This window comes from Anopheles nili, chromosome 2 (genome assembly GCF_943737925.1).
Source record: "Anopheles nili chromosome 2, idAnoNiliSN_F5_01, whole genome shotgun sequence".
Classification (NCBI taxonomy): domain Eukaryota; kingdom Metazoa; phylum Arthropoda; class Insecta; order Diptera; family Culicidae; genus Anopheles; species Anopheles nili.
In genome coordinates, this window is record NC_071291.1 from 70,001,709 (window position 1) to 70,018,123 (window position 16,415).

A 16,415-nucleotide genomic window follows, 5' to 3' on the forward strand; every position below is an offset into this window, starting at 1 on the left:
AGAGCCGTCAGGGCGCGTGGTTTAGCGTGGGGGTCGTCGACGACGATTTTTCCACCGACACCGTTCGGAAAATGCATGTTTTTTGCAGTTCTGTGCACGACGCGGTGACTTCTTGGGCGCGGGCAGGTCAGTTCAGTTCAGCTGGTGACTTCGACCAGTTCGGGAAGTGCGAGAGTTAAACGTTGCCACCGTACGTGGAAAGGGTTCTTCTGGGCGCACAGCCGTACCTACAGGTGTCGTCCATCCGGACGAGTTTAGTGCCCTCTGCGCAAAGAGCCATTGCTACCGGACTACTCTCGAAAGGAGTGATTAGTTGTTTGCATATGTGACGAACGGAGGTCACACATTGGGGGTGCGTGACGGGTTTTGGCAAATCCGTGTCAAGCTAGAACCGCCTGCTGACGATGTTTCTGACCCAGATTCGGTGCGGTTGACAAGCCACGGGCATTTGCATTGGTCTTTCAAGGGCCGAGAACGCGATATTTGATCATTAAGAACGATCGGTGTTAAGTGATGTATAGTGGCATTCTAAAGGAGGTGTTTTCGCGCGAATGACCTAGTGACAAATAGATCAAGTGAAGTGAAGTTTTCTACTACGAAGTTGCTTTATTTTTTTTACAAAAGATACTAATTACCAACGCCTCATAATGGACGTCAGAGACAACTTCACCGACTTTACTCTTGCATCGAACTACATCATGCAGCTAGCGATCGATGAATATCAAACCGATCGCAATTGGACGCGATTGATCGATCGGTACTGGAATCTGGTAGAAGATTTAATTGGAGGTAAATAATCGGCAAATTAGTAGATATTGGCCCAAAAAATGCCAAATATACATTTGTCTCTTAATATTAAAAGTAAACAGAAAGAAATAGTTCTAGCGTGTTTCGCTTTGAAAATTATGTCAAATATGTTAAATTTTAAACAAAAGTTATGGCCTAATCTATCACACATGTTTGGCATAGGAAGAAGTAGATTTTTTCGTGTAGTTTTTAAATACCATTAATTAATCAGCAGTTTAATGTACCGGATAACATTGAAGAGCTACTGTAAGAGCGTTTTTCTGGGGCGCAAATAAGGTGATGCTGACCGCCAAATGCTAACCTTAGTACATCGCTTGACCATTGAACTCCACAAACACGCGCCGTGCTTAGCCATCGCTAAGCATTCACGGGCTCGTATCAAGTTCAACTCTGCTTAAGGCGGTGCATGCTCGTTTCTTAATGATTACCACCAGTCCAAGAAACCCTCAATGTTGGACATCATACGTCTGTCTGTTCACATTGTAGTTCTGCGGCACAAAACGATTACTGAGCATTGGCCGCCCCAGGCCTGGTATGTAATAGCTGGGCTTTCCAGCAAGCAAAGGCGTCCTCCCTCAGAGACAGCTTTCTCAAGTTCAAGTGTATGACATAATGGCCACAGGCAATGCCTCAAAAACCACTTGACTTGTAGTCACCGTGAGCTTGACCCAAATAAAAAAGAAATGTTCCTTCCACCATCTCACTCGCCGTATCTGATCTACATGCAATAGTGGATATTTATGAGCTTTTACAATGATATTAACGCATTGCCCTTCTTTGTCATGTGAGACCTTCCACCGAACAGTCGTCGGCACCTTCTCATTGTGCAAATGTTTGACAAAAAAACAGAAAGGAACCATTTATCATGTCCGGACGCTATTGGGAAAGATGGTCCGTGGTATCAATTTTCCTCGGGGTCGATAAACTCAGCGTTTTGCTCGACGACGTAGATGGGAATTCACATTGTCATGATGTGTGCATTGTAGCGACATGATATCAACCAACAAACAAGCACCACAGGTTGACGATGGCGAAGGTCTTTCAGAGTAGTTACTGCTGTCACCAAAAATATTTGCTTGTTTCCCCACCTGGCATTCGTTGCTGCCGTATTTCTCTTTGGTGTATGAGCAAGGAACATGAATTTTGCAATAAGTTTTCGTTACTTAAGGGCGCTTGTGCTTTAATTGTCAAGGACACATACGATATTGGTACGCCAGTACACCTCGAAAAGACCATAAAACTCCGTAACGTGTGATTAAGCAATGAGTGATTTATTCGCAAATCGTAAAATGTGAGGAGGACGAAATCAAGATAAAAACAATTAACAATTAACGGTGTTGGACCAGAAGCTAACACGAGTCATGATGCGAATGTCCCTTTTTATGCGTTAATTAATTACTTCGGAAACGTACGCAGCTAGAACCGAAGTGTCGGTCGTTACTAGCATCCTAGCACACTCACGAAAAGCTGGATGTTTTTGACCATATCCGTACATGACGCTGTTAAAAGCGAACTGTGCGCGTTAATTGATATAGGTTTTTCCATCGCTTATATTGATCGACCAACGACAGACGACTAGCTAAGCGATTGCCTCACACCTGTTTGTGGCCTTCGAATGTTATTTTTAATCATAGATCGACAAAAACCTAGAGATATGAATAGAAGCGACACAGCCGAAGCGACAAGGTTAAGTTATGCGTTACCGAAATCGAACGTATGCTGCATTAATCATGCATTCGATCGTTTATATCGAGGCTACTCTAGGCTGCAGATTGGAATAGTTTAGATTCAGTTTTAATTCCTATTTGATCATTTCCTTCATCGCATTGACCTTAAAAGTGTGTGGACATCTTTGTTTCCCGATAAGTGTCCATTAGTGTTATGTTATTCGGAATCGTTGCTAATCCATCAACTTGTTTTTTGATCCTGAAGATCCACGCGCGAAAAACCTGCCATTTATGGACAACCCGCTGCCGACACTCGGAATGGTGCTAACATACCTCGTTTGGGTGCTGATCATCGGACCGACGTATATGCGTGACCGAAAACCGATGCAGTTGACTAACACGCTCTTCTACTACAATTTCGGTCAGGTCCTGTTGAGCGCCTACATGTTCTATGAGGCAAGTTCAAGGTGTCCAAATTCAGTGCTTTGAGAGATATTTTAATTATTTTACTCATCCTGAATCGTAGCATCTGATGGCCGGATGGGCTCGCGGTTACAGTTTGACATGCCAACCGGTGGACTACAATGACGATCACCTCTCGCGTCGGGTGAGAAAAAGGACATAGAACAAACTACTGCAACTGTTGAACCGTTACTCTAACGATGTTTTAACTCATCCCACAGATGTTCAATCTCTGCTACATCTACTACCTTTCGAAGCTGTCTGAATTTGCGGATACAGTGTTTTTCGTGCTGCGCAAGAAAAAGTCGCAAATCTCTTACTTACACCTCTATCATCATTCGCTCACACCGATCGAGGCTTGGATATTAACCAAGTTCCTGGCAGGTATGCTACTCACAGCCCACGTAAAATCGACTGAAGACATTCTCATCAAACAAACAAAAAATCCCGTTCTCGTTTCACCCCAAATTGCAGGCGGAAATGCAACGCTTCCCAACATCATCAACAACTTTGTCCACACGCTAATGTACTTCTACTACATGCTCTCTGCGATGGGACCGCGCTATCAGAAGTACCTCTGGTGGAAGAAGTACATGACCGAGATCCAGATAGTAAGTCTCAGTTATCCTCACGTCAACGCCGTGTTGATTCAGCCACCGACCCGACAAAGCACAAACATTCCACCGTTTCCTATCGTGCTTTCATTCCAGGCCCAGTTCGTTATCTGCATCGGGCATGCGATCAACGCGCTGCTCACGGATTGTGCTTTCCCGAAGTTCATCACCCTGCTGCTGCTCTGCAATGCGAGCATATTCTTCGTGTTGTTTATGAACTTCTATCTGGAAAATTACCGGAAGCAGACCAGCGGTAAAACGGTACAGGAAACACACACCACCACTCCGGACGCCTCTGGACACCAGCAGGAACTGACGGAGACGCGGCAAAAACAACAATAAGCTTTCCATACCGAAAAAAGACTAAGCTAAGGCTAACCGAGTGACTTTTGTAAATAGCATTACCACCTATCTGCACTGTACGTGTTTATTGTGATAAGAAATGCAGTGGAACGACTGTAGTGGCACACAAAACCCTACCAACATATCCTTCTCTCATACAGGTGGGGTTCTTAGGAAATATATAATGTTGTATTGTTAGTCACGTGTATTTCTGCTACCGCCAGCATCACGACCAAAAGCGAACCGGCAATAGTAACCAAATTATAAGTCAGAAAACATTAGGCTTCAGCTAATAGAAAATTATTGCTATTGTGAGTAAGAACAGTTTACGCGGCGGTGTGCTGAAAATTCAGCGAATACATCCGAAAAAAAAACTAGCCAAGAAGTAGAAAGCAAGTAATTTTTCATTTTTAAATAAAGTATCGACCCAGAGAAAAAGAAACCATCAATGCACTGGACGTAACATCTTCCAGTGCCAGTTTCACGCGCCCATGAAAACGCACTAACTGAACTAAAGCGTCTTCTCTCTGCTGGCGGTGTGTGGTGAGAATTATTCAAGTTTTATTCAATTGATACTGAAACCACAACGAAATGACTTTTACCTGTTAATTGCCATCGTATTTGATATCGCGTGAATAGCGTTGCGTTCGCGCTGCATTTTCTATAGCCAATTTCTCATCGTCTCTTCCCATGATCTCTCGATCTGGCCGCCCTTTCAAAGCAGCGTGACTTTGCGTCATCCTTCGGATTCCCGCCACATTTGGCGGGGTGCGAAAAGTGAAAGAGGGAATACTAGCTCAATCGGATGGTTCGACTCAACAGGGGCAAAAGATTAACGAAAGCTGCCATGGTTCGAAATGTTCGAAAGGAAATCGCCCCCCCCCCCCCCCCCCCCCCCCGAATTCATCTACATTGGGGATTAAAAAGAAACTGAACGAGTGTCATCCGTGTCAGATGAGACTAGGGAAAGTTTGACAAGGAAAATTATCGGCTAAAAAGGAAACATTTACAATTATTTTATAAAGGTTTCATCATCCGATCTTCGATCGCAGCAGTTCAATGTTGTAAATCCTTTAAACACCACAAACAGCTGAGCGTTACTCGCGATCGTAACGCATGCTAACATTCGGCCTAGTTCGAATACTCACAACTAGATGGCGCTAGCTGCACTGAATCGAGCTGGTTGATCGCTGGTAGCTACCCCCATAAGAGATTTTGCAATCAATAGACATAATTGAAATTCTCATTCGCCTACCACGACGTCGCGTTTCTATTAAGGCGTTTTACTCTATTTCCAGCGCGAAAAAAAAAACAATAGTTAGCTTTATCAAACAATTTTATCTACTTTTCCTTTGTATGACACGCGATCACAAACAGTGCCGTGATCAATCTTCTCTCCCTCTCGTAGTGGTGTGGTTGGACTGTGTCCAACAAAGGCGTTCGGATGGTTTCAAAAATCTATTATCACGAGTCACAACTTGTGCTTCCTTTACGATACCTTCCTGTGTGTGCTTACCTGCAGAGTAAACAGGCATCGGGTGCTACATTTTCGCTGTGTTTCGCGCAGCACTAACCAACGCAAAAACCGAAGATTAGTCACGCAAAGGAAGTAACCGTACGCCGTCCGTTTGTCGTCATCGGCATTGCGAGTAGTAAAGTCCTATCGGTCCACTGCACACACCACGCAGAGATATACGTGCAGGAAGGAAGCAAGACACAATCGCTGGCGTGGAAAGGGGAAGAAGCCATTTGCCAATGCCACACACGATCGACACCACACAAGAGCGCCAAGTGTCGTTTTTTGTTTATGTATAAAAAGCACATGCCCTCACGGTAAGGGTGGTTTCCACCCCCTCATGTGGCTCGACGGTTCTTCCTCGATGAAGCTAATCCTCCAGCACAAACAACCACCGTCTAGCACAACCGTTGAAAACGACACAACAATGATAATACGACGGTTATGGTGTGTTTCGCGTTTTAAATAGAGCGTATAAAAACACCCTCCAAACGGTGTGTGTTACCTTTGAGGTGTATAAATTAATTTGCTCCCTCAGCTTCGTTTGCATACGGATGCCCGGTGGTTTCCGTTTCGATACGACCAAAAAACATCTTCATCAGCCAAAGCAATGCCCCCAAGCGAAACTAAAAACCAGGCGCTCTTGCTACCAATTATCACCCGTCCACCATTAGCCTCAGGATCAAACCCCACGAACCGCCGGACGAGCGGACGGATCAAAGACCATTCCCCGATACCGATCCAACCGGATGACACTTTTCTCTTTGTCGCAGACGTGACGAAGCCCCAAAGCCAACAACGGGTGGACCACATTTCTCACTTCAGCGCGGCCTTTCTTCACCGATCGATTTTATTTGTAGGCCGGCGCACATCCCCGCCCTTGCTGGCCTTTCTCCGTTTGATCGGTGTTGCCCCTATCTACGGGGCTCTCGGGTTCATACGAAGCCACCACGCACGTGGCACATATAGACACACGAAATTCCAACATTTCGTAACACGCAATAAGCGCGGCGTGGCTTGGGGGTTGCCGACACGAAGCAGCCATAAAACAGTCGCTACCCTCAGCCTGAGGCGAATGGGAAAATGGATGAGGAGAGCAGCCACCGTTTGGCCATTTCTCTTCCAATCCGGGGATTTATAGAAACGCTACACGAGTTGCCATCGGGATTCGAATCGAGCCAAAACAACCCCCAGACCAGCCAAGGGAGCGCCGGATGTTTTCGTCGTATCGCTAATCGGGACCGATCATGGTGACGCGTTCGCGATCGTCTGGGAAGGAGCACGACAACAGGTCTTGTCCACTTAGCTTCCATTTCCGCCCGGTATGGCGTGTGTTGCAGGCACACGTGTATTTTTACACCCCACGTGGACACGCATAAATTACATCGAATCACGGACCGCGGAAATAGGAACCGAGACCAACCGGAATAGTGAAACTCGTGTGGAAATGCAAACGATTATCGATCGATTGATCGTCTTTATTCGTCCACTTCGGTAGCGATTTGCTTCCGAGCGTCCTTTATTAGCCGATACCAATCGCTGAATAACGATTTGCTACATGGAGTTCAAATGGAATTATTTATTTTCCAAAAATATACTCAAGTTTCTAGCCAGCATATTTGCAAAACACTTGAGCAGCTCTTCTCAGCGTGATTTATGACGATCTCAAGTCCTACGGCGAAGGCGAAAATGAATCTGCTTATTACACCAAAAGACGTCCATTAAATCCATCGAGAAATTAATGCGCCCTTTCCTTTCTGCCAACCTACAACCCCCGGCCCGTGGCCAACCCATGCATCCAATGTTCACACAGTGGCGACTAAAATGTAGGTGAAAGTGATGCACAGGATAGAAAAATATAAATAACTCCCCCTCATCAATCGCACCGTGGGGCCATTATTTTCATGACACACTTCCCTTTCCACGCGCCCCAATGGAAACCCAATTCGATTCCGGGCACGGCCAGATTGAATCCGGCGTCCAGAAAAAGAAGTAAAAGCAGGGGAGGAAAAAAAGCCTTGCAGCACTCTCGCCCGAGGGAAGTGCGTTTTGAGGACGGTGAAGCTATTTTAAGACCGTGGCATCGTAGAGTCGTGTCCAGCAGGCGGACCGTCCATGGAAGGAAGCAAAATCTTCGTCTATCTATACTTTTGGGCATCCCGTCCCGGCCCTTGCATTGGAAGATTTTTTCTTCGACTCTTCACCCACCCAATCGTGAGAGAGCGTTCCCGGAAAATTGACTGGAAAAACTTACAGCTCCTCGCGCTGCCGTTGTGACAACACCATTTTCATGTTTTGATCTGCTGGTGAATGTTGATAAATAACGTCCTCCTCCTGTTCCGTGCTGTTGCTGTTGTTGCCGCTGTCGCTGTTGATACTTCCGCCGTCTTCCTGCTGGCGGTGGTTTAGATTTTTCCGGCTCGTCGATCGATCCGTTGCGGGAACGCTTAAAGGATGTGGGATCAAATAGGATTGATCTCTGCCTCAAGCTTTTTCCACACCGGCGGGTGACGCAGGAGCAACACTCTCGCACACGCGCACGTACGAGTTGGCAGAGCCGCGAATGCACGTCCGACAAGGGGACAGGCAGCGGGTAGATTTTCGCTAAATTCAATTAAATTTTCACTTTCGATCACCTTCTTTCTTGCTTCACACCACTCTTCCCACACTACACTTTCACTGCTCTCGATCGCTTTTCGCTCAGATAATATTTTGCTTCGCCTAGTTTCGCTTCAAACTTTTTTGTTGCTTCGCCTTTTGCACGGTAAGTTTACACATTAACTGAACGCACCATTCGGGCGTATATCCGCTTCCACCAGTTGCACAAGGGTCGTAAATTTTTCCGAGTGTAACACACCTCTTATAATCTGTTTTCTTTATTTTTTTCTTCTTTTGTGTTTTTTTTTTTTTGGTTTATTTCGTCGTCGATTTGTCGTTGATCGGTTGAAGGGCCACTGAGAGAGCGCCTCCTAACCAGAAAAAGATCGCTGAAAGACACCTAGCGACACCAGCGGGCACAGAATCCACACAACAGACGAAAGGACGTTTCGATTGTGACGCCTTCGCCTTTTATGCTTCCGCGCGCGGTTGATGGCCGTCGGATGTTTCGCTATCGTCGTCGTTTTCACTTGCACGGAAAAGTGTGAATCATCTGAAATTAAACAAAGAACGGAGAGAAACAGAAGCCATTAACATCACTGTATTCGAGTTAGCAGCAGCAGCAGCAGCAGCAGCAGCAAGAAGACGAAAAGAATTGTCTTCACAATTAGATTCTCGAGTTAAATACGGAAACCTTACAAAGCAGAGAGCCCGTCTGGCCAAACCTCGGTCTGGCCTTTTTGACACCGGATATAGGTTCGTTTTATTTTACTGAAAGAAAGAAACGTGTAACCTCAAGACGCTAGAGCAAGAAGTACAATAAAATCATCAACCAGTAGCCCTTACGAACGCACGCGAGAAAGAGATTTGAGTCAAGGAAAAGGATACAAATCACACGAAAACACGCTATTGCACTTCGACCGCCACCTTATCAATCGCCTCCGACATCAGCCTGCTACTGAGAGGTCTCTTCAGCCTAAATCCTCTGAACCATGCAACACCACCCATTGTGTTTCCGCGCGTGCACGTGCGAGATCCGTTCCTTTCGTTACAAAGACGAGGAGGTCTCCTCTGGGAAGATTCACCGCAGCTCATCTAGAGGTGTTACATTTCAGACCCGGTTGTCACGTTGTTTGGGTTTTTTTTTAAAGACGCCACCACCATTAATTGCTATATCGGCAGCGAGTAGTAAAAAACCGCAACGTGGAAAAGATACCTTTTTTCCACTACCCTTAGAATGGCGCGTCATTGGAGCCGGTCTACCGGAAGCAGCAGCAGGAGCAGCAAGTGAACGTCTAAACGCAAACGCTGCCGGGTATTATTTTACCATTTAGAGACGACCACCATCAATCGGCGGCGGGATTCGCCACGCAAATGCATCCGTTCCTAACGCGTCTCTCACGTACGCTTTGTGACGCTCTTTCACACACGTCGTAAATTTGTGTGCGCCCTGTCACGCTAAATGGCTACTATTAAATTTTATAAATACAACCCAGTATCGCCCAGTCCAGCCCAAGTAAAGCCGTTGGTGATGCACGTAAAATGCTAACAAATCAAATCAGATGCGAATGAGTGTGCTTCATTTTTGAACGTTTTTACGTCTAAGGCGTCTCATTAAGGCCCACCTTCCTTGGGTGGCCGCACAAAGAAGGTGATCAACACACACACACATACTCCGATGGCCGCACATGGTTAATTTATGCAACCGCCGTTTTTATCGCGCTTTTACGTGGGTCGTTTGGCGATTTTGGAGTATTTTTTTCCACCGACCCGTTCTAACCAAGCGTTCTCTCATTTGATTTGTTTTATTGAATTAATCCATACGGGACCGTGTGTTGGCTATTGCTTTCCGGAAAGCTCGTTATGCCATAATAATAAACTTTGCTTGTTTCCCCTTTTTTATGCCTTTAAATGTGAATATTTTTTCCACACGATGTGTGCTGGTAACTAAATTCCTGCCGGAAGGAAGCATTTTCTTCGATGCACGTGGGGGTTACGGCATTCATTCTTGACACACAGCCCTGATCCGGTGAATACATTACCAAACCACCCGTGAACAAAAGAACCCCGTGGAAATTAGCACTTCCGTCGGACTACCCACAGCGCGAAGCCGAGGAAACGGCCGGCCTTATTGCTCTCCTTCCACTCGAATACCAGTAGATTGAATTATTAGAGCGAGGTCTAGACGTGGCCGGATCGATAAATGGTCCTTCTCATGGTCACACCGAAAAATCCCTTCTATGACGCTAGATTCCGTATGGATTTTAATTTCCACAAAAACCGCATTAAAATGATTGCTCATTCTATTCCTTCGTATCGCTGCACGAAGGTTATGGCACGCTTCATGCGCTATTATCCATCGAGTAAAGCCCTTGCGAGGACTCTTTCAACGAGAAAATTTGTAAACGAAAATTTCCATAACACCGCATAATTATAGGATTATGGTTTTTCCCTCGTTGGCGACAAAGGGAAAAGCCCTCGCACCACACTCGCTGCAGGTTATTTTCCAACGATCAACCATCTATGCTGACGGCTACGGTGACATATGTTGGCGCTGATTCTGCCGCGAACAGAGAGAAAGAAAACATTCCAAGTTTAGCCCTCCGTAAGTGGCCGATGACGGAAAAGGCCCCACATCCGTGGGTTGGCTGTTGGAAAATCCATTTTATTTTCATCCCTGCTGGAGTTTAGCTTTCGCTTGATTTTTCCCTGTTTGCTCATGCATTTTTTTTCCTCTCGTTCAAGCCACGTCATCGCTCCATTCTACATATCCAAAGGGGGTTCAGGAACGAGCCCGTGCGCATGCTCCCACGACCGTTGCACAAAAGCGACCGAAACTGCAGCGCCATCCAACTGCACCAGAAACGAGATGCACCAGCGCGCGTGCACGTGACGAGGACAAAATGTCGATATAATGAACATTCCCCGTCAGACTAGCTGGCTAGCATTGGGGGAGGTGTTCGCGAGGAGAGACAAATTGACTCCATTTTGGAGCCCCAACTAGATTTTGATTCGAAACGAGAACAACAGCTGCAGCGTATCGGCGATTGGAACAGCAAATCCATCCTTGCATCACAGCGAGAAGCAAAGATGGCGTCAGTTTGGCGTTTGGTTTCTTATTTTTTCACTTTTGATTCGGTTCACTAGCTACCGATAGCCTTTTGTAAGCAACCGCTCAACGTCGAGGGAGAATCATCTCTCTCATTCGTAGTTTCAACTTCAACATTGGTGCGCTATATGGTGCCCTCGACGGAGATGGCCCAAAAGCGCACTTGAGGGTGTTTTTTTTTTCCTCTCGATCGCTTTTTGGGTTTCTTTATTTTCCACCAACCATCGGCGAGCAAACAAGAGCTCGCTTTTCCGCTGCACGATTTCGGTTAGCAGAGGAAATGGGCACAATTGGCAATTGGGTAACAAACGCGAGCTCGGAAGGACGATGTTCATCGTTGGCGTTATTCTGTTTGTTCAGTTAACGAACCTCGACCGTCACGATTGTTGAAGCCTTCGGCAAAAGTCTGAAGAAAAGATAGTATTGCCCGGAAATTAAAATCTATTTTTTGTCATGTATGATCATACGTCAAAAATGGGGCATATTTAACTAAGAGGCTCCCCGTCGTCGTGCTGCCGTAAATAATGTGAAGGTGTTTAAAAACATCAAACACTCTTCCCGCGATAAATCAAATCGGAGACAACAATGTGTTGTTAATAAGCGTCAGCTTCAGTGCCGTCGTGATTTTCAGACATGAAACCTGTTGGTGCCAGCAGCAAAGGAAACCACCACGCGATGCTTTTACTTTCACTGTGTCTATCCAAACGGACTCGCCGGTTTTCGACGAGCACCTCCCTTAGCTGCAGAGGAAGAAACGAAAAATCCAACTCAAACAAGCACTGCTGCAGGCGCGACTATCGCCTCGCCCGGATCGCATGTATCTTCTCAGACGCAGAAGTTCGTGAGTTGCCGCAGTTCTATCGTCAATTTTCGTGCCCGCTTGGCGCTGACAAACCAGGCTGGGGGGAAAAGCATGGATGGGAAGGTTTCTGGGTTACTTCCGGTCGTGCGCACCACGCCTACGAGAGGAGAGACCCCTGGTGAGCGGATGGGACCATTTAATAATGAATCACCTTCCGAGGCGGCAGGTTAATGAAAACGAGCATGCCCACCCGGCGCACTTATAAAAATACGGCGCTGACTCGAGGGACCACACCGTTGTCGTCTGTTTATATAAAGGCTCTTTTCCCTATGGGAGTTGATTCATGTCCGCTCTGAAACGTTTTCTCACGATTCCAGGATGGGAAATTAATATTAATTGAGTCACGATCTAGCCGGGTGTGTAGTCTCGTGATTGCTTCTACCCACCGGGGGCAGAGCGCAATGGCGCAAAATGTCGGATTCAGACGGTAGCGAGCACGAGGATCGCGAACGGAACGACCCAATCTGTCAAACCATTTGTCATAACAGTAGGTGCAACACCTTTGCGCTTTAGGCTACATAGTGGAATGAATCCATAACAATAACTGATTAATTTATTTCAAAATTATAAAAACCTTTCCGAACCGCCACAGCTTCTTCCGTAAGCTGAGAGATTCGACAATGTCTTACATACGATGTGCATCAGCTCTTCCACCTTCGAGCTGAATGTTCCGCAAACGGCGAAGCACACATTCGATACGAACAAAAGCAGTAGCTCCAATTCAAAATTCCAATCTCCTTCAAATCCATTTCCCACGTGCGTAATGACAAGCTTTCTCTTTGAACAAATTATTGAACTTTTCGGGTGGCTTCACTCCTAAAAACAACGCACCCTTTCCGTTTACCAGCAAACATTTGGACACCCCATTTCATGGCAGGGTGCCCGCGGACTGACCACTCTCGCAACGAGTTCCAACAAGTCCCAACGATTAGTGGCTCCATTTCTAATCGACTGCAATTGGAGAAACATTTACCAACTGTCCTTCGGCGACCGTTCGCACCTTTTGCCGAAGGTACGGCGCGTTGGAAAGGCTACCCTTAAATTACCAATTGTGCCGATAAATGGTTACGGAACAACGGGCCTACTTTTCTGCTCTCCCCCATCGTCGGGTTTATTCCCGGGCGTGACGAAAAACTCGATCAAGAATGGCCAACCGGTCGCACTGTTTTGCCAAGACATCAATTACATGCCTTTCTCCTACAAGAAACCATCAAGTAAGGGGGAACGAAGAAAAAAAAACGGAAACTCCCATCACTCGGTGGCATGGCAGCAGTAGCAAAAAATATATAGATACACATTGAAGCGCTTTTTTGTGTTCGCGTGCGCGGAGGATTTTCGCTTCCGACAAATGATCCGCGGTGAAAAAGCACATCATATTTAGTATTTGACACCTCTCTCTTTGTAGGTGTCTCCCTTTCGCTTCAAGCTGCAACCAACGATACCATTTCATAACTCCTTCCTGATGGTGCAAAAAAAAAACTCGTTAGGAAACGTACAAAAAATGCCGATCAATAACTCGGATTGTTTTAGAGATATCTCGTTCACCAGATCCGAGTCTGCGAATTCTCTAGAGGATATTGTCTGCAATCCACCGTTGATAATTTAAAAAAAAGCGCAATATATTGACTAAAGTAAAACAACACTGGACAAATGGAGAACCGAACATACAGCAAATGGATGAAAGAAACTTCCTCAACGTGGTATTAACTGCACTGCAGATACCGACAAGACGCGGGTCGATAAGGTGATTAATAATGAAAAAGAGGAACGCGGTACCGCACCGAGCGGCAAAGAACAGAAGGCGCTCGTTCACGGTGAAAAAGAAATGTTGTAGAAAAAAAAAGATGTCATCAGAAATGCCTCTGGAGGTGCCAGCGACCGTCGAGGCACGTCGGAATGGGCGGAAGACGTCGGAATGTAGCGCAGTACGCGCTTGATCCCAAGCTCGCGCGCGCGCCATTGTGACTAGACTTCTCTCCCCAAGCGGTCCCGTCGACAATCCTTCCAGCGGCCGAACAAGATTTATCGATTTAATCACGTCCAAGCGAAGAACCGGACCCATCCGTATCGAATAGTTCAAAGTCTAAGTGGGTATCCATTTCCAACCGACTGGAAGAAGCCCTACAACCGCCGTTGGCTTTTCGACCACAAACGCAAAATGTTCCTGACTCGGAACATCGGCTTCTTGAGTTACTGCGGGAGTCGGCAGGCCCTCGTTTGCGGTTTGTGGAGTACGTGGTTCTGAAGTTACGCTGTCACGTGAACAAAATTGTCCAGATTCTAATTACATCCACACTCAAGAACGCGCTACTTGGGCCACGGTTGGTGGCCACGTCGGGCAGACACGATTGGCAAGTCGAATTAGCGAGGCAGAAATTTATGACATAACGACGAAATTGCATGTCGTGGCGCAGCTGGCACTATCCGACGATGGACCGCCGGTTCGCGCAATGGGAAGTCTATTATTCGGTCAATAAAGTTTTCATCCGATCGATACCCATTTCCCACGGTATTAAAATCATGGGATGGCGCAACGCGCCGCCTTTGCTAGCCACGCTACCATCATGAAAGGGTGTTAAATGTTGCAAAGAAAGCTCCTAATGCACGCCCGGAGAGAGCTTACATAATTTCCTCATCACAAGCTAACGATCATCAACCTCCCGCCGGTTGGCTACGAACTTGACTGACGAGGTTACGACCTTTGGTTGGAACAAGGAGGTAGGTGGAGGTAGGTGGAGAAGCGCGGAGTCGTCCTGGAGTCATGCTAAAAAGGGCCCACCTTCTCTACCGTGATTCGTCTTAAATCAACCACCTTCAATCCTTCGGTTGGGGCTATAACGCGATTGGTGAAAGAAATTATCCAACAATGACCTCATCCATCATCGGGTTATTATTAGCTGGAGACTCCGCGGGACGCCAGTTGAGGCTTGAGAATGGCTAGGTTGCTTCCTCTGTACTCGGCAAACATTACGGGCTGGCTGAAGCTCAGCATGACGGCAGGACAGTTCCAAACAACTGCATGGACAAGCATTAAACCTAGGAACTATCAGCCTATGTGAGAGGTGACGCCAACTTAGCTAACAAGCATCCTCACATCCGTACGTGCTACTCGACCGACACCAAACACCTGGGCGGCAACCAGCAGTGCTATTTTTTGTCTATTTGAGGCAATGCCAAAAAATCAATATTTGTTCCCTTCACACACTCGCACTGTCGTGTCTAGCCGGTGAGGGAGTGACTTCATACTGACCAAAGCACGGATAATCTACGAGAAAAGGTGATGGTGAAGCAGAAGAAGCTGAAATACTTCCTTAGGATCATGAGCACTGGCGAATGCTGAGGCGAATGTTGGCATAGCACACATACAGAGGTGCTCGTTTGTTAAATAATTCAACGTCTCCTACAAAACCGTCAAACAAAATCAACAATATCGATCGAGTTTGGGCTGAAATAGAGGGAGAAAGTTGGCCCGTGAACCCAAATCCAGAAACTCTGGTCCTCATCCAAAAACAAAATGGAACGGGTTTTAAACGACAATGGTGATAGGAGTAGCGGAAACTAATATATTTTCTATCAACAGGGATTAATGGTTAGAAATTCCATCTCCTTGACAGGTAGCACCAAATCGAGCAGGTTTATGATTACGTCAAAGATACTCCTTCATATGCGAATTCAGTAGTTTCCCCTTTGGTTTAGCATAACTGGAATACATATGACCCTATTTCCATGCGCCATTAACAACCTCTCCTTGCCTGCCATTCAATGGAAAGAAACAACTTTTCCTAAAGCGATGCATGATTGAAAAATATGACCCCTCTGGCCTATCTGCACCAATCCATCGCACGGATGGCGGATAACAACAACTCCATTGGACGTTCTCGCGGTTCCAACGAGCGTATCTTGCGTTCGCCAGCTGTTCGCCATTTGACGACATGTTTCCGGCCTTTTTGTCCCCCTGGTGAAAGCTTCGTAACAGATCCCTTTCAAACGTATGAACAGATTTTTCCTCCCACTGGAGGCACCCGGTGTATACTATAGGACAGTATCCCCCGGCTGTCTGCGCACATAAGGTTGTCATTTTTCAAAAATCTAACCACCTTTCGCCAAAATCCAAACGCAGAGAATGAAGGAAAAATATCGTATTTCACTATCGCTCCCGCTCAAAACCGCCAATCGCCAAAAGGATCGTCCCGCAGGTTAGCCCTTCTCTTCGGGCTTCTATTGTGATAATTTTCGTCATTAATATTGCGCTGTGAAAGGCAGATAAAACAACACACACTCACAAAACCGGTCATCGGTTCGTTCACGTTGCGTGCAACAATCAACCTTTCGTCCAAAAACGTATCGCCACGGTCACGATTGCGCCATTATCCGCCAGCGGATTTTCATCGCTGGCCTCTCTTGTGTAGCCGTGTGCAAGGATTTCTTCTGTTTTTTT

At 46.4% G+C, this 16,415-nt stretch overlaps 2 protein-coding genes across 5 annotated transcripts in view; one reads left to right on the plus strand and one right to left on the minus strand.

Moving 5' to 3' along the window:
• The window catches only part of LOC128720685 (lissencephaly-1 homolog), a 43,409-nt gene that overhangs the window by 11,354 nt on the left and 15,640 nt on the right, over window positions 1-16,415 (minus strand). For all 4 annotated transcript variants that reach the window (XM_053814371.1, XM_053814372.1, XM_053814373.1 and 1 more), the window contains one exon: window positions 7,663-8,559. In XM_053814371.1, coding sequence (XP_053670346.1) covers window positions 7,663-7,700 — 38 coding nt within the window. In that variant the 5' untranslated portion in view covers window positions 7,701-8,559. The remainder of the gene's footprint in view (window positions 1-7,662; window positions 8,560-16,415) is intronic.
• Window positions 648-3,892, plus strand: LOC128720687 (elongation of very long chain fatty acids protein AAEL008004-like). Its single transcript, XM_053814375.1, has 6 exons — window positions 648-789; window positions 2,740-2,930; window positions 3,001-3,081; window positions 3,158-3,320; window positions 3,411-3,547; window positions 3,647-3,892. Exons 1-6 carry the CDS (start codon window positions 648-650, stop codon window positions 3,890-3,892), a joined length of 960 nt encoding a protein of 319 aa, XP_053670350.1.

Bases quoted from the DNA above. Each gene is read 5' to 3' on its own strand.
- LOC128720687 (XM_053814375.1), top strand. From the start codon at position 648: ATGGACGTCAGAGACAACTTCACCGACTTTACTCTTGCATCGAACTAC. The intron at 3,321-3,410 runs GTATGCTACTCA...CCCAAATTGCAG, and splicing joins ATTAACCAAGTTCCTGGCAG to GCGGAAATGCAACGCTTCCC. The intron at 3,548-3,646 runs GTAAGTCTCAGT...CTTTCATTCCAG, and splicing joins ACATGACCGAGATCCAGATA to GCCCAGTTCGTTATCTGCAT.